This window comes from Gymnogyps californianus, chromosome 24, assembly GCF_018139145.2.
Source record: "Gymnogyps californianus isolate 813 chromosome 24, ASM1813914v2, whole genome shotgun sequence".
Lineage (NCBI taxonomy): Eukaryota > Metazoa > Chordata > Aves > Accipitriformes > Cathartidae > Gymnogyps > Gymnogyps californianus.
In genome coordinates this window covers 4717428-4740769 of record NC_059494.1, presented here as the reverse complement: position 1 = coordinate 4740769, position 23342 = coordinate 4717428, and the positions used below count along the sequence as shown (strand labels likewise).

Genomic DNA, 23342 nt, shown 5'->3' with positions numbered 1-23342 from the left:
TGCGTTTTCCTTTCTAACAGCCCCAAAGTCCTCCAGGTCTTTCTTCTGGAGTGCTGCCGAGGCCGGCATTTGGCTTTCCCTGCTCCCCAGAGCCCTCCACGTGTGAGTGCGTGTGCACCCCAGAGCTTTCCAGGTGCCATTTGGGGTGCTCAAGTCCTCTGAGCATGTTCACTGTACCCCAAAGCTCTCCTTTTGCCTTGCCTTGCACCCCAGAGCTCTCCCTGAGTCTTCCAGCACCCCTGAGAACTCTACGAGTCTTTCAGTGGGCCCAGAGCCCTCCAAGTGTCTCTCCCTGCTCCCCAGGGCTCTCCATGAGCTTTTCTGAAAGCCTGCGCTTCTGGGCAGCCCACGACCCTCCTTGTGACTTTTCACGTGCACTACAGCCCTCTACGTGCCTTTCCCTGTGCCCCAGATCCCTCTGTCCGGCTTTCGGAGCATCTCCTGGGGATCTGGCCCTTCCTCTCGTCCCACTGGGACAAGCAGCGAGGTGGGAGAGCAGGGCAGTTGGGTGGGCTTCCCGAGCCAACGTGCTCACGGGGGAGAAAGGCTCTCACCGAGTATCAGCCCGGCCCAGGGGGAGGAAGGGTCCCCGCCATCCCCGCAGGGACAGGAAAGGAAGCGGAGGTTTGATGATCTGAGCTTTGTGCACAACCCCGATGAGAAAGAATCGTGTAAGGCAGAAGGCAGGGAGGAGAGGGGAGAGGAGGGGCGCAGGCACCGCTGCGTTACAACAAACCTCGCTTGGGAAGCGGCCAGCGGTTATTCAGGGTGTGCTGAAGCACGGGAGGCTGGTGCAAGGGTGGCTCGCAGCCCAGCCACGTCCCTGGATGCAGCGAGCCCGGCAGGCTGGCTCCCTCCCGGCGGCGAGAGGCACGAGGCAGCGAGCGGTACTTTCCTAAAGGTCCCGACCTGCAGCTGGAGCGCGTCTACGTCGCTTCAAGCCACAAAATAACTTTACTGTGCCGGTGCTCTGCTGCTTAACCACCTCGGTGCTTCAAAAACAGCATCTCAAAGGGAGGGGAGGGGTATTTGGGGCATTAAAACTACAGAATCATCTTTTCTGCATCTGAGACCAAACACCTCTCGGGAAGCAGAAGGCAGCCTTGCTGCCGCGATTCCCCAGCTCCCGGTTTTACATCTGCCACAAAGAGACAGTGGGGCAGAGGGAACAAAGTCCAGCGGCTGCTCAGGGGCTCCAGCCGTGAGTCCCGGGCGGTTCGCAGGACTCAGAGCTCCCGGCTGAAGGGAAAGGCTGCCCAGCAGAGCCCTGCTGCCTGCGCCACACAAACCACCCCGGTGGAAGACAAGTCCAAAGGTCTTAGCACTGGAGCGGTGGGGCAGGATGGTCTCTTTTCCTTTGGGAAGCTGGTCGAGAATGGATCAGCTGAGCTGTGGCTGTTGGACAGGCAGGAAGGGAGAGAAGGAACGCCAACTGTCTGCCAAAGAGGTGCGAGGAGTCCCCATGTCCGGGTGCTGGTTTGTGTGGTGCTGCTGGAGTCCCCATCGCACCACCGATGAGGCTGGGAGGAAGAGGAGGAAGGCTGGGAGGAAGGAGAGGAGCACCAGGCCACCTGGCTGCAGTTCGAGCGGCTCAGACCCCTTCACAACTTCTGGATCTTCTCAGCGATAACGATGGGGTTCTCCTTACGGATCTTCTCGGCAGCTTCTGCCTTGTAGTCGTAGGGGCAGGCGTGCATGTCGGAGTACCGGTGAATGGCACAGAACAGGTTCCCGCAGCGGCAGTCGAAGCCTGAAGGGAGGAAGAGCAGAGAGACAAAGCCGCGTTAGTCCCCGTGCAGCCGGACAGGAAGGCGGCAGGGCCCCTGCTCTTTCCTGCCAGGCCAGGAAACTCCACTAACGCAGACAGAGGGTCAGACGAGGGAGGGGGCCGCTGACACCGACAGGCGAAAGGGAGTCTCAGTGTGGGGGAAGACCACGGGTGGCTCTTTGCTTTCCTCTGGCTTAGCAGCTCCCGTGAGCGCACGCGTGCTCTGGGCAGCCCCAGCTGTCACGGCGATGGGAAACGCTCCCAGAGCAGCTGCTCTCCGCGCTCCCCGGGGACAAGGGACATGCCAGGGACTGCAGAGCGCCAGATTGTTAATCCAGACCAGGCTCCCCAGGCAGCGAGCAGGCAGCCTGAGCTGCAGCAGAGCCCTTCGAGCCAGCCTGGCTCCCCAGGCGTCACGCAGCAGCATCTGGGCTGACCAGCAGTAAGCCAGCAAGCAGCAAAACCTTCACCTCGTTAGGATCACTTTTGAGCTATTTAGGCTTCAAAATACATAATTTAGTCACTTCACTTGGAGACAGTGCTGTTCAGAAGTGCTACCGTGATCACAGCTCACTGGGAAACTGAGGCAGGGAGCAGCGGGGCGGTTTGCTGCAGGATAGCAGATCGGCTCCCCATCGCGCTGGCAGCGAATCACGCTCTTCCCTTTCACGTCTTTCCAGCTACAGGCTGTAAAGACCATAAACACTTTGCTACGAGGTGCCAGTTTACTCCTATTTGAGAAAACTCATTTTATCCTAAATGCCCTGAATTCACAGGAGTTCTCTGCCACTTGATTCCTAAAGGAGAGGAAACTTCTCACAGTTTGAAGCTCTTAAGGAAACACTCATCCAGGAAAGCAATCCTCCCTGCAGATCCGAAGGCTGGGCACAGAGTACCCTGCCCAGTCTCAGGCTTATAAACCCACATTTATTCTAGGACAGCACCCTCAAATCTCCAGGCAAGCTCGGGTTCCACAGTGCCAGGCGCTGGGCAAACCTCCCAGGCCGGACTCTGCCAAAGCAGCTTACATCGATGAAAACAGAAGCATGCGTGCAGTCCCTGGCTGCTGAACACACCGAGGAGGCTAAAGAGGCGAGCACTCCGCTAGAACAGCATGACCTGCACAGTTCTAGAGTTAACTTTTTCCAGGGAAACACTATAATGCCAGAGTCAATTTAGGGGAATGATGTTTTTATTAACAAACCACAGCCAAGGTAATTGCTTCACTTTCCAGGGGCAGTTTTCCCATTGATACCAGTCACCCAACACCATCTCAGCATCTCTCTCTTCAGCTTTACAGCAGGAATGCTGAGAGCGATCCTGCTCTCAGGAAGCTAACGGTGGAAGTCAAGTAGCATTAACAAATGGGATGAGTCTTGGAGTTTTTCAGTTTGGGTCTAACTCAGTTCATGCCACTATTATGAAAGCTTTACCGCTGACTTGAACAGGAGCAGAATTAGATCCACAGCGAGCACTGCCTTTGCTTCTACAAGCACCTTTTGCCAAGCAGCAGAAATAACCCGAGAGGCTCTGCTCCATCCAGTTCTGCAATCCTGCATCCAAGGGCTGGCAGGGACCCTGACAGTGAGCAGCAGATTCCCCAGGCTACTGCCTCAGCCAGCGCTGTTCCCCAGTCGGAGTTCCCCTCCCACCTCCCCTGCAGCACCACGTCTTGCGGCTGTAAAGCACTTTTTGGAGGGGTACCTCCAACCACTGACCCACGCCGACCCTCTGAACCCAGGCAGTACCACAGCACAAGCAGATCTGTTCGCAGGGCTACGAAACCAGACTACTTAGGCCACAGGCAAGTTTTCCCACAGCCAGGGTCTTACCAGTTAGCCCTATCTTCTTCCGGCAAGTGAAGCAGCGATTCTTCTTCTGTTTCGGTTTTTCTGAAGCTGTCTTGCCCTCAGCTGTGTTCTGGGATATTTCAAGCAGGGTACCTGAAACAGAGGCAAGGGTTTTGCTACCCTTCTTGATAAACCAAGCAACACATTTGTTTTATTACAGGAGCTGCTTGAGGCCCTACCGATTCTGGGTCTGTGCCAGGCACCTCTGTGCGCACGCTGCCCTGGCCGACATACCCCAAACTGTGAGATTTGCCTTGTTCCACAGAGATCTACACCTCACACAGCCTCATGTTTTCTCTCTGTTTCAAATTCCTTAAGTTCAAGGCTCAGAAACACCAAGGAGATATTACGGTTTAGCCAAGGCATACGTAAGATAACGTGATGCCGTTTAGCTCCTCCTGAGAAAAGGTAATACTAAGTAGAATTACCTGGTGCTTGCCATAGGTTAAGCATGCGTCTGGATAGTCACTACAGCTTAGCTGATGTACAGTAACTCAACTGCACAGCTGAGCCTGGAGTTAATCTTTGCAGGAGAAAAAAAAAGTTAACCCCTTATAAGTACTACTAATTATTTTTGCTGACTCTTATGTAAGTGTTCCTCATATGTAGGTCTCAGAATGCTTTACACAGATACTCATCGCTGTCTCTAATCTACCAAAAGGAAAACTGAGCTCTGAAAGCCAGATTGTTAAAGGTCACTGGTGCTTAGCAGGATTTCCTACAGAACCTAAGCAGGTTAGAGAAGTCAACAGGAGGGAGGAGCTCCAACTGCTAGCAGATACACACCTGCAGTGCAGGCCGCTCTGAAAATCAGGCTAAGATGACAAACAGTCAGAGGCAGACATAGCTTTGTGGATCTGACCCTAAAAAACTTTCTAAAAATCACACAATCAGCAGAAAGGGGCAGGCTCTTCCAAGCCTCTCTTTCACCAAATACTCTCTCACCCGCCTGTTGTAAATTGTCTCCGGGGCTTGCAGGCCAGGGATTACCAAATCCAAAATGCACAGTCATATGTGGTGACTAGAGCCTGGTTTTTTAGCACCCAACAACTCTTGGGGTTTTTTTAGCTTTCAATGCAAGCAAACTGTCAGCTGAACTAAAGGAGCGTGTCTTCAATGCAGCGTCACTTGGTTACGGCTCCGCTGCAAGACAACGGCTCACCCTGTAACTCATCAACTGGAGGACGTACCCCGCTGGGCAACGACACCCGTGCTCCTCTATCACTTCAAGGTACCCACTTTGCAAACAAAGCGACAGCGATAACACTTCCCTCTGAGGGGCAGGTATGCCTCCCATCACACACGATGACAACAACCAGGCCAGCGGCTGCCCCTGGGCACCGTCACAAACACGTCTCCTCTCTCCCAAGACTCCACTGGATCCGTCTCCTTTCCTCCCTCGAGAGATGGCAGGGAACCGCAGCCAACAACAGCCGTGCAGCAGGCTGTGGGACGCTCCGGGCTTTCTGCCATTCACTAGGATAGGCGTCATGGAAGACTATCCTCCTGCCAGCGCGAGGCGAGGGCTGGCAGCTACTCAGCCCTCAGCCCACAAAGCAATCTCTATCGGCCTGCCCTCAGGCACAGCATTTTCTCTCCTCCCTGTTTCAGAAACAGACAAAAGGTTTTCTCCTTAGCTCTCCTGCTAAGTGTACCTTTCCTGCCGGGAGGTAACAACTGTTCCCTGGAGTTCGTGGCCAGTATTGTACTTGCTGCTCAAACCGACTTGCGAGATCGGTGTCATTCAGACTTGTGCAAAGGCCAAACCAGTCAGTCTACCTGATGAGGAAGATGCTGATGAGGCTTCTTCTGTCTTGATGAATTCTTCTGTCTCACTGCTCTTTTCTTCTCTGGATATGCTCATGGCTGTCATCTGATGGGTCACAGGAGTCTGAGCACTGGGAGCATTTGCAACAAAGAAACAAATAAACCATAGAGCAAACACAAGTATTTTCTTTTGATGAACAGTTATGTGAGAGAGATCTTCAGCCCATAAAGTTAATTTTGTTATACTCAGAGGTAGCTCAGGAGTACAGCAGGCCAATTCCCTCTGAGATTTGGGATCAAAGTTCTTTATAGACACAAATGGAATGAATCTGTGATGATCTCAGTTTCCTTTTCCATGCAACTATATCTCAAAGCCAAGGCAACATCCCATCCAAACAAGTCCAGGGACAGGGAAACAGAGTTATGAGTCAGGACTGTAATGCAATGGTAGAGCTCAGTGCAGTACTATCTTCCTTCCCATCAAACATGACCGAGGTCCCTAATCCTGCTGTCGCAGCTTCCAGACTGGATCATCACCGGGTGCTTCACTTAGGACTGAGTTGAAACCGAAGAGTTTAACACAGCTAGTGACAGACAAGGTGCACTGGCTCCAAGAGAACCAGGATGCCACTTAGTTTACTACCGGTTTTAGTTTACTACCGACCCTCTGGTACCTGACTCAACTCATCGGTCATCATCATCAGGGACATCTCAATCTTCCAGATAAACCACGGTCACAATGAACAGTGTTTGACTCAGCCCGCTTTACAGATCCCCTGGGCCATCCGAAGGATGAGAGCCTACCCCGTGTCCCAGAGCTGTTTTTCAGCATGGCTGTAGATCCACCCCGCCCTAGACCATGCCCGTACCTGGCTTTCGCATCCTCAGGCACGGAGTCTCCCTCTGCACGCTGCCCTGCAATTGAATCTGAAGCCATGGGGCTGCTGTTGGGACCACTGGGTGCTACGAAACAAGATCACAGTCTTGGTAAACTCTTAAAAATGTCAACAAGTTCCTCGGGTGCTCAACAGCCAAGGAGAAAGCAGGATGAGCACTTTCAGCAGGCTTTAACCTCCTGCTCCCTACCAGGAGCTGGGAGGGCATGCCGCCGTTGGGATCACTCCCAGATCCCCTATTCTTATACTCTCCCCTCCAAATTTGTGGATAGGTCTCTGTGGGGATAACACATCAGGGCTGGGTGGAGCGCACCATGAGCCAGTGCAGCTATTCGTACATTAGATCAGGAACGAGTCCTTGTATCAGGACCATAACATCCCTCTGAAATCAGCTGCTCGTCTTCCTGAGAACTGCAGGCCTCATTTACGGAGATCTGTTCAGCTCCTCAGGATCTGTGAGCTGCCTTTTGAGGGATGAGGGTTTATTCCCAGGAATTATGTGCTGAATGCTTTCTATTACTGTGTGTTTTTTTAACATCTGGTAAAATCTGACTTCAGTCACCCGTGACACCTCCATCATTCTTTGATTCCCCTTCTCCTCCTCAGCATTGCAAAGCAAATTCATCGGCATAAATATTCTCCTGTCAGTATAAATCAAAGTGCTGCAGTCACCAACATACCTTGAACCCAACGTTACTTTGCAACTTCTCCAAGGTATAAGAACCAGATCCTCATCTGCTGAAAGGAACCAGCTTCAACAGAAACATGTTGGTTTATGTCAACTGAGGATCTAAGTCAGGGTCTTTAGAAAACCCTTTGTCAGGAAGAGCTGCGTTCCTAATACATATTTTGGGTGGGTAATTCAAGGAAAGCCATCATTACACTCAGGAACAAAACTGCGGAAGATCTCTAGAAGGCGTTTCTCACCGGTATTGCAAAGTCTGTACGTGGGGCATCTGCAGAAACTCTCAGCAAAAGAAAATCCTGCTAATGATGGAAAGAGCATCCTTTCTGTGCTCAGTGATATGTCAGCTATGTTTAGCTGCAAGAAACAAACCTTTTATGTCATTGCTTTTGATTGTCAACGCTGTTAAGATAAGAAAATTATACAAACCCCAAAGGCCAAATGCTTCCCTAATAAAATTGCATTTCAGGGATCTGCCGTGGTTCCCAGCAGTCAGCACGTAACTCAGGGAGCAGTTAATAGCTAAAAATCTGGGCCACTGTTAGTGCAAGTGAAGTTTTACAGTTTACTGGAAGGTGCTGACTGGGACGGCACTTCACAAACAGCTGGGACTGGGAAGAAAACAACTGACCCCCTTACAGGGAACAGAAGTGCTCAAAGGCTCGGGTCTTTGATGTAGAGGCTTGGGTCTACACGAAAAGGGAAAGACATGAGTTTTCTAGGAGGGAGTAAATCTGCTGGTGGCCAGTACCAGTACCACGCTCTGTCCCAGTTACTCAACATAGTTTGCATCCAGGCACCCATTTAAGAGATTTCTCAGACAAAAATCCTCTACCTGGGGGGCTTATCCGGTCACTGCTCTGCTGTCTCTGTAGAAACTCCTTATAGCAAACGGAGCACATCCCGTTGGTCCGGGGGCTGCCATAAAATCCACAGCCTGTGGTACACAACAGAGGCACCTGGGTTTGGTTTGTCTCCTGAGCCATCCTCTCTCCTCCAAGGCGCCAAGCTACAAACAGGAATAAAAATGAGACAGCTGTTAGGGCCGGAGCGCTCGTTCATTGTACACTGCAGCTGATGAGGAAGGAGCACAAAGGATCCCAAGAGAGTCCGGTTCCTGCACGTGCACAACACCACAATCCGAGTCCCTTGAGCACGGGATACCCAGGGGTCGTAAGCGGCCACAGGATCCAGATCCTGGGGCCTTGAGCCATCCAGAGCTCAGCTGCCAGGAGGCTGCCCAGAGCCAGGCTGAAAAGCCGACAGGAACCGGCTCCCGGTACCCCCTCCTCGCACCACAAGGCTCCCTAAACTCCCGGTGAAAGACAAGCACGTAAGACCTGAACGATCCGCTCTCCAACAGTAACAAGAAGTGCCATCGTAGTGCGACTAATGACTCCTGCAAACACCGAAACAAAGAATGCCACTCAAACAGCCAGCATCCAGCCTAATTAGTTACGTTTTGCACTTAGCAGCGTTTGTTTTCATTTCAAGCCCGTTGTAGTTTTTTAGTTCTCAGGAAGATGATGCAAGCGATGCAAAAAGAACCCATTGACTCTCAGTTTTGACATACTCATGTATTTCCCGACATATGCTGGCGGATGAGGGGAATGTTAGCATAGTTAGGCTGGAAATAAGGATAAGGTTTCTTTCCAGCAGTAAGATGCGATTCTGGAACACCTTCCCGGGGGAAAAAGCAGACACAGTGAAACCGACTTTTAAAATGAATCTTAATAATTTCTCTCTGGATCACACGCAGTTATCTCCAAACCCAGGAACTGGCCCCTTCCAGCCACACGTGGTGTAGCATTTACATGGCCAAATGGCACCGCACCCCTTCAAATGAGAACCTTAAGCAATTAACTCCCGGCAATAACAAACACCAATTCAGATGTGTGCGAACAATGTGGCCACGGCCGGTCCAGCTTCAGTGGACGACAAGGGGAGAGGACGTTTGCAGGACTGCGGCGGGTGCAGGTGGCTCCAGCTCGGGCACAAGGACGCGGCGTTGCTACTGGGAGTCCCCAACAGCGATCCCCTTTTTGGGATGCACAAACTATCCACCACTTCACAGCTTCACAGCTCTGCCACTTTCTTTCACACTCCTACAAAACTTGCTCCACTGAAGGAATAAAACAATGGGAACATGAAATAATTACCCTCCCAGGAGCACTCCCGTGGGATGGAAGTGGATCAGCTCTGGTTTATTCTTCCTTGTCCTCAGCTGGGTGATACGAATCTCCGCTCTGCACTTGGGGCTCCCCTCGCGGAGCTCACACCAGCGTTCCCATTACCAGACCAGGAGTCCTTCCCAGCCCAAACCGACCTGTCCTTCGGCACCAGCAGCCAAGGGAGCCTGGCAGGCTGAATCCCCACGGAGGTAACTGGATGGTAACCACTGCCACACACGGACAAATTTTCAGGAGTTGCTTCTGATTTTGAGTGTCCCTGGAGAGAGAAGGTGACAACTGCTGCGACTTTGGATGAGTTCAGCTCCCCTTAGGAAGCAGCCTTAGCCAGCAGCCCAGGGGCGACCTGCAGCAGGACCCCAGCGGCACACAGCTTTACCGCAAAACCAGCTGAAATGAACCGCGGGGGAAACCGAAACGCTCCCTCTCCCGCTACTCTGCCCCTGCGCCCCGAGCCCGGGCAGGCCGGGGCGAGCCGGGTAGCCCACCACTTGGCCAGGGAAAGCCGCAGGCCACCCGCCCACCCCGGCACCCTCTGGCCGACGTGCCCCAGCCGCTGCCCGGTTGAAGGCCGGCGTTGCCCGGGGGAGTATGTCTCCCCGTGCCCCTCCGCCCCCCGCCCCCCCCCGCGGCCGGGCCCCGCGCCCCGCTCCCCGCCCGCGGTGGAAATCGAGGCCGAGGCTTTGCGGCCTGCGCGGCGGCGGGCAGGCCCAGGCCGGGCCGGGCCGCTGGGCCGCGCCGGGCCCCACTCACCGGCGGCAGAGGCGGGCGGCCGCCGGGCCGGGCCGGGCCGGGCCGGGCCGGCCGCCGGGAGGCTCAGGCGGGCGGCGGGCAGGGCGGGCTGCCGGGAAACATGGCGGGCGCTGCCGGCGGGACCGCGGCCCCCGAGCGCCCTCCCCCGGGGAGGGCCCGGCCCGGGCGGGACGGGGGGGACGGGATGGGGCCGACGCCTGTAGCCGTGGCGGGGGAGGTCTGGCTACGGGGGCTGGGGTATAGGTGTGCCCCCGCTATAGGGGAGGGGGCTGTGACCCCCCCCCGGCTACGGGGGCTGGGGTATAGGTGTGCCCCCGCTATAGGGGAGGGGGCTGCGCCCACCCCTGCGGATAGAGAGGCTGGGGTATAGGTGTGACCTGGCTATAGCTGAGGGCACTGTGACCCCCCTGGTATAAGGGCTGGGGTATAGGTGTGCCCTGGCTATAGGGGAAGGGGCTGTGACACACCCCCTCCCAGCTACAGGAGCTGGGGTATAGGTGTGCCCCTGCTATAGGGGAGGGATTTGTGATCCCCCTGGCTATAGGGGCAGGAGCATAGGTGTGCCCCGTCTATAGCTGAGGGGGTTGAGACCCCCCTGTGGGTATAAGGGGTGGGACACAGCCAGACTCCACTATAGAGAGGGGACCTGGGAGCCCCCACTTTCGGGGCTGGGACACAGTCAGACCCAGGCTATAGGAAGGGGGGTGAGACCCCTGTCCCCCAAGCTATGGGGTCTGGGACACAGATATTCCTTGACTATAGGGGAGGGAGCTGGGCCCTTCCTCCCCAGCTATAGGGGCTGAGACATTGGCTATAGGGCAGAGGACTGAGGACTCCCCAGCTATAGGGCAGAGGACTGGGGACGTCCCCATCTATAGCTGCTGGATGAGAGGGTGGGCAACACTGTTCCCCACCCCAGCTACAGGGGCCAGGATGCAGCTGGCTCTCCCCCAGCTATAGGAGAGGGGCTGGGAATACCCACCCCCCCAGTTCTCAGGGCCAGGGCCATACCCCATCTATAGGGGGTGAGCCGGCAGGTGCTGGTGCCCCTCACGTATTTCTGCTGCGATACAGAATTAATTGACCCGAGTGCACACTCATTCTCAGCCTCACCCCAGACTGTTTCCCCGCAGCCCTAAGACCCACGGGGCGTCCCTGCCGACCCCACAGGTCAGCGTTGCCATCCCAAACGGAAAGCTAGGGTGGGACGCTCTGGGGGTCTCTGGCTGGAAGGGATTCCTGTCTGCAAACCGTTCCTGCCACTCTTCTCCAAGCTCTGGATGATAGTTTGGGTTTTTTAATCAAAGCTTTGCTTGGGTGTTGTCATGACCCAGCTCGTCACGGGGCTGATTCGCCTCCGAACCCAAGTGCCCGTGGTCCAGGCGTCCCCACTGCTCTTGCAAATCGGCGATTTAGGGTGCCCGGGGCAGATCACTGCAGGAAAAAGTGCCTGTTCCCCAGCAGTGCTGGGGCTCGGGAAACACCCGGGAGCAAAACGGCTGGGGAGCCACCACCAAGCTCTGCTTGGGTGCCTCCCCACTGTCTCCCTGGCCCGAGGGGCTACGAAAAACTTGGTGCGTTTGCCCTAAGCCCCGGGCAGGCTGTCGGTGCGGGGTTTCTGCTTGACTTTGGTTTGTGGCAGAGGCGCAGACAGGGCTCTGCTCTCGGGGCGCCTTTCGGGGCCAGCTCTGGCCGTGCAAAGGCATCTGTTGGTGCAGTTTGATTTATTTGCGATGGCCGGCATGGGAAAGAAACTCGGCTGAGGGGCTGGGCAGGTCGCTGCCCGAGCGTCCCCGGCCCCGCCGGCCGCACGGTTCCCGTGGGGCCAGCACCGGCGAGAACCGCACGCCCCGGGCCGTGGCCACCAGGTGGCACCAGGCTCCCACGGAAAGGTGGGCACACGTGTACCCACGCACCCCTCACCCATGCAGCCCCTCACCCGTGTACCCGTGCACCCCCCGCCATGTAACCTTCACCCTCCCGGGCATCCCTCGCTCACTGCCAGCCCCCTGCTCCAGCCAGCGCTGCAGAGCAGAGTGGGTCCCTCTCTGGCACTGGAGCCCCACTTGGCTAATGAGGGTCCCTTGGCTAATGAGGGTCCCTTGGCTAATAAGGGTCCCTTGGCTAATGTGGACCAGGGGCCCTGGGGCCACCAGCACCAGCCCAGAGTGCCCCTGGCCCCCGGGGGCTCTCCCTGCACCCTCCAGCGCTGCCATCCTGCTCCCCAGACCCTTTGGCTTTACAGAGCCCAGTGGGACGGGAGGGGGGTCAGGGCAGCTTTTTGGGGGGCAAAGCCCCCAGCAGCCCCAGCTGGGCAGGTGAAGCACAGGGGCTGCTCTGCAAGGGCGGTCGCAAGGAGACCAGGAGCAACCTGACTTCACAGGCTCCGAGATCCCACCTGTGGCTGGGGCAGCGCGGCAGGAGTGGGGGACACCTTGCTGGGGAGACGAGGGCATGGGGCGAGGGCGGTGGTGGGGCACAGAGAGCAGGGCAAGCCGAGCAGCGGGGCTATTAATACAGATTTTCCCGTGATGCTCTGGCAGAATTTTCAGAGCCAAAGCCGGAGGGAGCTCCTGGCCGACGCAGCCTGGGTTTGTCCCTTCCCTGCTCCGCTCTCCCCTCGTCCCCAGAACCGCTGCGGTCACCCACCGCTGTCACTCCCACAGCACCAGGACACGCTGCTGGAGCATCACCTCCATCGGCCCTTGAGCCGTGGCAGCGCAGAGGGGAGCTGCCTCCATTTCTGCCCGCTGCCTGGTTGCATCAGCCCTCTCCTAAGCATCTTCTCTGCCTGGGTTATCTAATGACTACGGCAGAGCGTTTAAATGTCACTCCACTAAAGGGAGCAAGGCGTCTGGGGAGGGGAGGGCTGGTTGAGACAGGATGGGAGAAACAGGAGCAAAACAGTATCGATTTCTAGCCAATTATCACTGTTATCAAAGCAGAGCAATTAAAGGATGAGGACACATTTCCAATACCCTGCCTGCCCCTCCGAGGCCAGACGCTGGTTCGTCAGCTCAGCCGAACACGCACATCTGCATGCACGCAAGTACTTAACGTCTGCACATGCGTGCCCGCGTATGCTTGTAGCACATGCGTGTGCATGCAAACACACACACGCAGCCGCGCAGGCGTCCTCAGCTCGCCGGCGTCTGCTGAGCTTGTTTTCCCCGCGGAGCTAATCTCCCCAGCCCGCTTCGCTGCCTCGTTTTTCTGTGCAGCCAAGATGTGCCTCCATCTGGCTCTCGCTGAGCCCAGGGAGGGTGGAGGGCTCTGGGGACGGCTGGCAAAGCACTGCCCAGCGCTCTTGCCCAAAGAGGAGCCGGAGCTGCAGGAACTTGGCCCGTTTTTCATCCTCAGGGTCCTCCGTAAAGTGTTTTTTCCCCACATGCCCATCCTTCCTTCTCCCTCCTCCTCCCCGCTGCCCCAACGTGCAGGGGCTGGGTCCAACCCTGCTGCACCCCAGGGCTCTCCCAGGCTGCCAGCTGGATGCTTGCCCTACGGGTATTTGGTTTCTTATGCTCTTGCAGGATGAGCTTTGGGGTCACACAGCTCTGAATTACATTATTTACATCCCATCGCTGGCAGGCAGCATTTGGGAGCGCTGATGCCAGCAGGGACCAGACCCCCAGCTCAAAATGTGTGCCGTGGCCCAGTGCGGTAACGTGGATTACGCATCGGCAATACCCGCAGCGTGGGCCTTGAGACGTGGCAGGAGCTTTGCATGTGGTTTCCAGCATCGGGAGGGTCAGACGCTTCCACCCTCAGAGGCAAACCCAAAGCCAGGATCAATCCCTGGTTGAGCAGACCCCGAACCACCCCCATCCCAGCCTTGTCCCCGGGAGCTGTGCTACCCGCTGTCCGGCGGCACAGCTCGAGAGCAGCATCTCCAGCAGCCACCGCAGGAGATGCTCCCAGAGCGGTGGGGAAGGAAGGAGAGCGTCTGAGCTCAGGTCGTATTGCCTGGGAAGGAGTTTAAACGGAAAACCACGGTGGCTGACAACGGCAGGAGCCCTGCGCTCCCCACCCAGCCAGCCACCCTCCTCCCGCAGCTCGGGAGCCCCGTGCCAGCTCTCACTGCTGAGCATCGCCCCTTTCCCAGGGAAGGAGCAGGACCTGAGCCCCGATCCCCTTCTCCTTCCATGGCCATCGCCACCTCTGCTCTGGTCCAACCTTGCACAGCTAACACATTAACCTAGTGCTGCGCCAGCCCCTGGCCGCAGCGCCCCACGCTCCCTGCCTGCATGACACACATCTGGGGAAGAAGAGAGGTGTAGGGGGGGGCATAAAATCCTTTTAATAGGCTCAGTGGGTTAGAAACCCCCTTGCAATTACCACCTTCTCCTTGTCCGGCACACACAAAGGACTCTCCGGGGTGCTGGGCATGTTCCTGACAAACCCAACGTGGCCACGGAAGCTGGGAGGAAAGAACGGACGCGGGAGCCCTTTCAGACACTGCTATTTGGTTGCAAACTGCTTAATTTCCTGAACAAAATGATATTTTTGTTGTTGTTGTTGTTTTGATGGAAGGACGGCACCTTTTTGGCATGGTACAATCCCAGGGCTATTCATCCGTCGCCACAGCAACGAGCTCCATCAATGGCTATCCGAGATTGCGGATGATTAGAGACAACATGTAAAAGGTGGAAGACGCTGGGCACCTCACAAACCTCATCTTCCCAAATGACTTGAATTATCCTCATTATTTGTCCCCGGCCAATTCTCTCCCCGGTCCGCGGGAGACATCGCTGTTATATAAACACGGGAAGAGCCGAGTTATGAGAGCGGGCAGAAGAGAAGGCAATGGTCCCTTCTGGTGGGGACTGACCTGGAAAGCTCATGACATGGAGGATGAAACCCTCCGAGATGCTCAGGGAGCTGCAAATGTCTTCCCGCGCCTGGGGTGGGCATCGCTCAGAGCTGCGGAGGAGTGAGGCCACGCTGGCATCGGGGCAGCAGGGAGCATGGCTGAGCTTTGGGGTGGGGTGGCCACAACTTCTGCTTGTCCCCAGTCCTGCAGGACCTTGCACCCTCCTGAGGCTCTGCCTGGAGCTGTGCCGCTCCATCCCGGGGACACGGTGGGGAGCTTCGAGTCGGTTTGCTCTTGGAGCGTTTCAGGGACCCAGCCCATCACCGCCACTTGTTTTGGGGGTAAACCAGAGGGAAATTGGTTGCCGGAGCCTGGCGAAGGTGTGACACGTCCCAGCAGAGGGGCTTCCTGTGGTAATGGTGTCCGCGGGGCTGTGCTGAAGCATGGCAGCCGTGAAAATTTAATGCCCGCCTGCAATATTCACAGTGCATTCGACAGCAAGGCGGGAATCATGCTGAACAGCCTGAATATTTCATGGGTGGCTCCGTGCCGGGATTTCGGGGAGGGTTTCCTCCGCTGCCGCCACATCCCTACCCTGCCGCGAAGTCTGAGCTGTCCGGTGTGGAAAAAGAGTGATGACACCCTGATTTGCAGCCAAAGAGTCCTACAAAAATAATCCGGTGGTGTTTCGGCCCTTGCCTGGGGCGGGAGAAACAGACGTGTCCTTCTGGGCATCTCTCTGTTCCGGGGGACAATGGGAGACCGCGGGTGCAGGGCTGGGTGTCTCCGGCGCGACCTTCCAAACTGCCTTCGGTGGATGCTCCCCACCCTGGGTCCCAAAGCACCGCATGGGTGGCCTGGAGTGCCCCCCCGGGGCTGGGCTGTCCTGGGGTCACCGCGAGGGATGGGAACAGCAGCTGTCCCCAGTCCTGTCCTCCCTGGCCATTGCAGGGCTGTCCCCCGTGGCGAGGTGGCACAGGAGGTGATGGCTGCTGGGGTGGCTGGGGTCCAGGTCAGCTCTCCGTCTGTGCATCCCCGCTGTGAGCCGGGGTGCTCGCAACCGGTGTAACGCAGGATCCTGATCCGAATTGAGTCAGCCTGGGTGGGCACGAGGTCCCCAGACCCCGCAGCCGGCCCATGACATGGCAGAGATGGGGGAGGTGATGGTGAGAACACACTGCTGTAGTGCAGCCCCCTCTCCTCCAGCCCCCTCAGCCGGAGACCTTCCCGAGCAGCTCCCTGCCTGCTTTTCTGCAGCTTTAGGGGGCTGCTGGGGGGCTGGCTGCCTCTGAAGCCCCCTTAGGTGGAGCTGCAGAGGGCAGCAGAGCCCCCAAGTCCCACGGCAGGGACAGGGACGCTGCAGCCTGATGGGGCTCAAGCACCCGCGTGGCTCGGATGATGTCCCAGAAAACCCATCTCTGCCCGGGCAGACCCCGGCATCGTGCACGTCCCCACCTTGCTCCGTGCCCGTTTCCCCTCTGTGCCCCGGGGATGAGCTGTCCCTCCGGGCATTTTGTAGGGAGTCGTGGCGCCTTCCAGGGCCACGGGCAGCAGAACGGGATATGGGTCGGATCCTGACCTCCACCAAGGGACAGACCCCAGCCCCAAGCACGCTGGCAGAAGGGGTGGCCAAGGGACACATTCGCCCATTGTTTTCTCCATCAAACGGAGAGAGGCAGGAGGAAGCCGGGTGTGGGTGCTCCCCCTTAGCTCAGCACCCCAGGGACCAGCGCCGGGCAGGATCAGCTTTGCCTCCCCTCTCTGGAAGGATGCTGGGGCCTCTCCTTGGAGCAGGGGACCAAGGACCGCTGTCACTTCCCCTGAACGGCTCCAGGGGAGCAGGGACAGGAGGGACAGCTCTGCCCCAGCACGGGAAGGTGACTGTCCTTGGGGCAGGGGGTGGTCCCAGAGGGTGGACCCTGCACTGTGTTTTGCCCCCACGCTCCTCTGCTGCTGGAGCTGGCTGCCACCGCAGAGCGCCCGTCCCCCCGCCACAGCGTCACATTGGATGTGAGATGCTGACACCTCCGAGCTGGGACGTTCGTGCCCTTGGGGGATGGCCACGTGCTGGCTCCTAGCTAGGGCTCATCCCCCTGCCATCAGTCCCCACCATGTCCCAGGTCCCCCCTTTTCGGGAGCACTCCCCCGGCCGGGATTCTCACCCTAAACCCCTGCCTGCCCCCAGCTCCCCAGGCTCCCCTTTTGGGTCGCATCCACTCGCCAGCAGCCCCAGCACCCTGTGGGGAGGACGGCGAAAACCGAGACAGGCCCTTTGCAGGGAGCTGCGGCTCTGATCAGGCTAAATTGGAGCCGATAATTAACAGCAGGAGAGGAGATCAATAAGGGAAGCGGCTGGCGCTGCAGCCGGGGCCAGGGATGGCCGGGCTGGGGCCCCTCCTGCTGCCCGGCGGGGCCATGGAGCCCCAATCTGGCACCCTCTGGCACCCCAATGCCAGGTCTCTGCTCTCGTCCCGCATCCTCAGAGGAGGAGGATGGGACATGCACGTGCAAGGGCTTAGCCAGGTCCCACAGGGAGCCCATCACCAGGCTGGGGGTGACGACAGGGGGGAACCTCCCCCATCCCGCAGACCCCAGGCCACGCGGGTGACGGAGACAGAACCGACGCTCCAGGTCAGGCAGCTCTAGGGTGGGAGAAGGAGTTAATTCCTACATCGAAAAGCTCTTTGCCGGCATCTCGTCTCTAATGGAAGAGTCATGTTGGATTAGCAGGCGGCCGCACGAGGCGCAGAGCGGGCGCCCTGCCTGCCGGTGCCCGGCCCCGGGGAGAGCCGGGGAAGCCATGCGGAATGGCAGATCTGGGCCACTGTGCCAGCACCGGCGGGGGACGCACCGCAGCGGGGACCGCGGCCGAGGGCGGGCGCGAGGAGCCCGCCGCAGCGAGCTTTCACACCAGTTTTCATCCCCATCGCGGTGTCTCGGCATCTAGCCGTGATGCACCCATGGAGCCCTGGGGATGCTTTTCCTCTATTCCCATCCAGCCTGGAGAAAATGGGGTTCAGAAGCAAGGACGCCCCAAACCATTGTGGCACAGCAGCGCTGGTGAGCAGCGAGGCGTTCGCAGCCGTGCTCCCTGCGCCTCCGCCGCTGCAATCCAATAGCCATGGGCGAGCGATGCCCGGGTGGTGGAAAGTGGGTCAGGCACATTGGACACCATGTGCTTCGCCTCCCCTTTCACACTCCTTATTGCAGCCCTGATGGTAAATAAACAAGCCCGTCTCCCCAGCAACCCAGGGCCGTGCCGGGAGCGGAGTCCAAGGTGAGCCCGCGGTGCCGGCAATGGGAGCCAGCCCGGCCAGCCGGGACCCAGAGGATAAGCAATAACCCCCAGCCCATCGGCACGGCACAGGGAGTAGGGTCTGCCCGGCAGCCAGGAAGCGCCGTCCTGGGCACCGGCACGGTGGGTGGGATAGGAAAGGTGGGGAAGACCCATTTCTTGGTGTGATGCTGCCTCTGCAAAGGGCACTTAGTTCTCTGAAGCTGCTTGCCAATTCCAGCAGAGCCCGAGATTGGAAAACTCTGGAAAATGGAAATATTTGCCACCAAAAAGCACAGTGAGGTGTTTGGGGCACCTTTAGGGTGAGTGTGTCTCTGAGCCGGGCTCCCTCGGGTCCCCGGCAGCAAGAGCAATGGCTGAAAGCATCAGAGCATCCCTGACCCACTGACCCATAAAAATGAGGCATCCCGGAGGGGCTGCACCCTGTATCATCCGGCCGAGCATCCCCCTCCGCAAGTAACCCCAGCGGCTCCCCCCGGGCAGGGCTGGGCCACCGTGACACCCCCCCCAACTGCTTAAATCAGGCAGAGCCCTTTGTTTTCTGCTTTCATATTATTTAATTCTCCTCTCCTCACTTGCACTGCAGGGGCAGCAGCTAAGCCCAGGGCTTTGCTAAGCCGGGATCGTATTAAAAGAACAGAGAGGAAGAGAGTTTCTGGTGCTAAGCTGCTTGCGGTAACAGAGATGGATTTAAGGAAACTGCTCCCATAGCGATATTATTGCCCAAAAGCACCCAGCCCGGGGGAAGGCAGCTGGGGATGCGGGGAAAGGCCCCAGGCTGGTCCCCATTGGGATGCGCCGGCACCGGCACTGCAGGGCCGGAGGGGGGGGGTCTTGCCTGAGGCCACCCGGTGAAGCCCCACGGGGCCGCAGCCAGGGCTAGGACCGGTCCGTTTGGTGCCGGGCAGGCGGCACAGGCAGCGGTGGGTGGCTCACCTGGGCTTCGGCTGTATTAAAAGCTAAGTCCTCCGGCACGGCTTTTTCCAGAGCGGCAGCCAAAAAGGTGCTTACGGGGCTGAGGCGGGAGCCTGCCAAGCCCTAATTAGAGACGCTCAGCGGTGCAGCGTGCTAATACGCAACCTTTTGCCTCTGGAGGCCGGGATTTAAACCGCAGCGAAATCGTCTCAGGGACGTGAGTGCTGGGGTTGGCTTGTTCGGGTGAGAGGGGAAAAACCTCCCTTCCCTCCCCAAACTGCGGCAGCCCGGGAGCTGCCAAGACTCCCGGGCCCGTCGGTGTTTGGCGTCCCCAAAACGGCTCCCCGGCGGGATGCCGGGTGACCTGAGCCCGGGCAGGGGAAGAAGCCAGAGCAGATCCCCGGGCGCTTTCCTCTCCCCGGCTCTTTCTCTCGCCCTCTCTCCGCATTAACGTGTTAACTTTGGCCAAGAGCTTTTCCCACTGACCTACTGATCTTTCCTATTTCGGTCCCCGGAATTAAGGGATTGCTGGGATTAACTTGCGCTAAAGCCTCCAGATCAGCTCTGGAGCGGGACGCCCAGGTACGGGCGCAGCGGGCAGCCGGGGGCACCAGCCGGCAGAGGAGGAAGCCGAGCGGCGGCCGATGGCTCGATCGCGCGTGGGTGGGTGCAGCACCCCACGCTCAAGCAATTTGGGTGCTCTCGGCTCCTGCTTCTCCCCTCCCTGGGGTTTTGGACCTGCTGCGGTCAGGGCTGAGCACCCGCTCAGGCGATGGGGAGGGTGAGGATGCCCAGAAGCCCCCCGGGGATGGCTGGGTGCTTTGAGGACCACCCTGCACCCAGCCTGTGCTGTCCTGGCAGCAGGGATGCCATCGAGCGTCTGGAGCCGGCCGGGGCTGTGCGAGGCTGCAAACGTGGCTGCGGCAGCTCCCAAGCCTCTTCCCTGGGAAGCAGCCAGTTCCTGCGGCAGAGCCCCGAGTGGGCAGCCAGGACGGGGCCCTCGGCCAGCACCATCCTGCTGCCACCAGCCCCGGCCCCGGGGTCCCGCAGCCGTCCCCAGTCGAGCCCCGGCGGGGCGATGGTCCCAGCACCCGCACAGCTGCTCTGCTTCCAGCTCAGCCCCTGCCGACCTGCCGGACAGCTGCCTGCACCCCAGTTCCTCTGCCTGTCCCCCAGGGTGATGCCCTGGTGTCACCAGTCCCCAATGCCATCACTGTCAGTGGCAAAGAGGGGTCTGGGCACCATCTCGGCTGAGCCAAGGGCTATTTTTGTGCAATATTTCCACAATATTCTAGTTTGGGGGTGAAAAAAACCCCCAAAATATCCCCTTTTCACCCCAGTTTGGAAATTCCCTCCAAAGGCAGGCTGCTTTTCCACCTGGAGGGAAACCCCCAGGGAGTCCCCATCCCTCGTCCCTGCCCCAGCCCTGGGGACCGTGTGTCCCCCGTCCCCCCCCCATGTGCCCCTGTCTGCCTCGGGTTCCCCCCCCTTGCTCGCCGCCAGGCGCAGGAGAAGCGGCATCACATGAAACTTGGCAATTTTGTGGCTGGGAAGTTCAAAAAGATTGAAGCGATGGGGGGGGGGACGGGGGGGGAGCAGGAACAACCCGGCTTTGAAGGTGCCTGGAGATTAACTCAAGGCCACGGTGGAGGCTCGGAGACTTTTACAGCAAAACCTCATTAAGGCGGGAGCAGGGGGGACGGGGGGAGCAGGGAAATCTTCTAAGCAGGAGGAAAAATGTTTGATTCAGCAGAAACAAGTGGGAAAAAAGCCCCCTCGCGTCCCCCCACTCCGCTTTTATCTGTCTCAGGGGGATCAGGGCGGAATATGAAATCTGCCCCTTTCCTCTTTCCTGTTTATCTCCTAATTATTACGCTGGAGATTCAGCAGCACCATGTGGTGCCCGGGCCAGTGCCGAGCGGAGGCAGCTCTGCCCGAGCCGGGGGCGAGTGCCAGGAGGAGCTGCCCGGGGAGCCCCTCTGCACCCCCACGCCGCGGAGCTGAGCCCCCCGGGGCAGCAGGGAGGGAGAGGGTGGCGCGGGGGCATCCAGGACCCTCCTTCAGGCGCCGCTATTCAGGCATCATCTGTGCAACGAGGTATGCCAGGGCTCTGCCGCTCAGCCCCGGGATCCGCTGCCTTTGCCCCCTCCTCGGGGACCCTGGAGCCCAGCGAGGCGAGCGGGGCGATGGGCTCAGCGGAGGGCTCGGGCGGCCGGGGGCGGAGGCCGAGCTCCCCCAGAGCGAACCCCCCCCCTGGGGCGGATGCTGTGGCCGCCCACGGTCGCCCGGCACCTCGGCACACTGACCTACTTTGAGCATCACTGCACCGCGGGCGTGCGGGGACGGGGACGGGGATGGGGACAGGGATGGGGATGGGGATGCCATGCTCCAGCCAAGCAGCGAGGCGATGCTCCATCCCACCCCACGGGCACCCACAGCCGCTGCCCGGGGCACAGCGGGGTCCAGCCTGGCCATGCCCCCACCCCCAGCCCCTAACGAAGGCTCAGCAGCCACTAATTGCTTGGGGCCCCCCTCGGGGTGCAGGGTGAGACCAAATGCCCCTTCCCCGGCCCACCAGCAGCTCTGCCGGCCACAGCTCCAATTAGCCTCGTTATCCTGCATCGCCGCTGATTAAGGGCCGGGTAATTGCTGCGGCGTTGGATGTCCCTTATAGCCGCGCGGCAGCAGCTATTGCATAAGCGCCGGGCGGGTGTTATGTGAGTGGGTCAGGCCAGCGCAGGGGCTCCGGTTACACCCGGCCCCGCGGCCCCCCGGCCCCCACGCAGCCCCCAGCCCCGGGTGGGGACAGGGACAGCCCTGCACAGGCTGCGGGACTCGGGGGTGCACCCCACTGCTGCCTCAGTTTCCCCGTTCTCCATGCTCTGCTTTTCACCTGCCACCCACCATCCTGGTGTGCCCAAGCAGCACCCACCCTGCGCCACGACCCCACACCACAGCCCCACACCACGACCCCACACCACAGCCCCACACCACGGCCCGTGCCAGCCTTTGCATAACGAGCGCCGCGAGGCGGTGACTCACACCACTTCGGCAGGGCCACGTGCCCAGCGCCATGCCAGACCCAGCCGGCTGCCGGGGGTTGGCGCAGGCGGCAAAGCCGCGTCTCCTCCCCGTGGTCTGAGGGCACCAGCCCCGTCCGGCGCAGCGGTGGGACCCTCGTCCCGCACCACCAGAGCGCTTCGGCAGCGAGGCTGGGAGGAAGGGTGACACCGACGCCATGGAGAGGACAAAGTGGTGGGCCCCTGTCCCTGAGCGGGGGGCTCTCCATGGCGTTAAGCCCCCAGCCGGGGGCCACGTTAAGGCTCGGTGGTTGCAAGCGCCACAGCTCCCCTGCAGCCACCCTGTTCCCGCTGCCCGCACCCACCCCCCAGCCTGGCACTGGGGGACAGGACCCCTGCCCAGCCCTGGGGCTGGGGGCTGCCATGGGGCACCTCCCCGCGCTGGCACCCGAGGATGAGGTTTGGGGGCACCAACGCTGCGGCCCACGTCAGCGGGTTCACCCCATGACCCGCTCCCCGCCGGGCAGGTCAGCCGTTCCTGACGGGAAACTGAGTCACGGCGAGGCGAAGCAACCTGGCAGTGCCCACGGCGGGGAGCCCACGGCAGTGTCACTGCGGGGGCCGGCTCTGCCAGCCAGCTGTGCTGGGGCTCGGCAAGCCGGCTGTGCCAGGGCTCGGTGAGCATGGGGCAGCCTGGCTCAGCCCCAACGGGTGGCTCGGCGGTCTCCGAGGCCGGGTGAAGGGCTGGGGTGCAGGACAGGGTGATGCTGGCTGGGCGGAGAGGTTCCCCTCTCGCTGGGTGGGGCACAAGAGAGAGCAAACAGTGTTTAAGGTGTGGTGGTGTCATCCCAAATTCCTGCTCGCCTCCAGGCCAGCCAGGGGCCAATTGGGCCGATCCTGGTGGCAGAGCCGTGCTGGCAGTTGCTGCTTCGACGTGGCCGTGGGCTGGCAGCGCCCCGGCATCTGTCCTGGCCCTGACCACAAAGAGTCGGCGGCGAGGAAGGAGGGGAGAGGAGAAGGGCCGGATGGTGGCGGGGTGGCAGTTTTTGCTTCTTATCCATTCCCAGTGGCCATCTCCTCCCCGCGCTGCCGATGCGCAGGGCTGCTGGTGCCACCTGCGATGGGCTGGATCCGGCCCCACTGGACACATCCCCCGGCATTGCCCAGGCGGGTGCAGCTCCCTGGTACTGAGCCCGGTTATGGCAGCACCCAGGCACCGGACGGCAGCTCTGGCCCCTCCAGCCCCGCTGCTTCCCCATCACTGGGGACGGTGCCGGTCGATGCCGCGGTCAGCGTCTCTCCACCAACCGGCTGCGAGCGGAGCAGCACTGGGCTTCGCATCACAGCACGTGGAAGGGGAGATGGTTTTTAGGGGAGGTTCAGTGACGTCTGCT

General features: G+C 59.4%; 1 protein-coding gene across 1 annotated transcript; it reads right to left on the bottom strand.

Moving 5' to 3' along the window:
• Positions 1-625: 625 nt before the first annotated feature.
• On the bottom strand, positions 626-9932 carry LOC127025433 (AN1-type zinc finger protein 5-like). The gene is made up of 7 exons (XM_050910408.1): positions 9909-9932; positions 9126-9414; positions 7802-7975; positions 6255-6348; positions 5398-5516; positions 3601-3711; positions 626-1750 (listed from the first exon to the last, which is right to left on the bottom strand). Exons 3-7 carry the CDS (start codon positions 7950-7952, stop codon positions 1602-1604), a joined length of 624 nt encoding a protein of 207 aa, XP_050766365.1. The 5' UTR covers positions 7953-7975; positions 9126-9414; positions 9909-9932; the 3' UTR covers positions 626-1601.
• Between the last annotated feature and the right edge of the window lie 13410 nt (positions 9933-23342).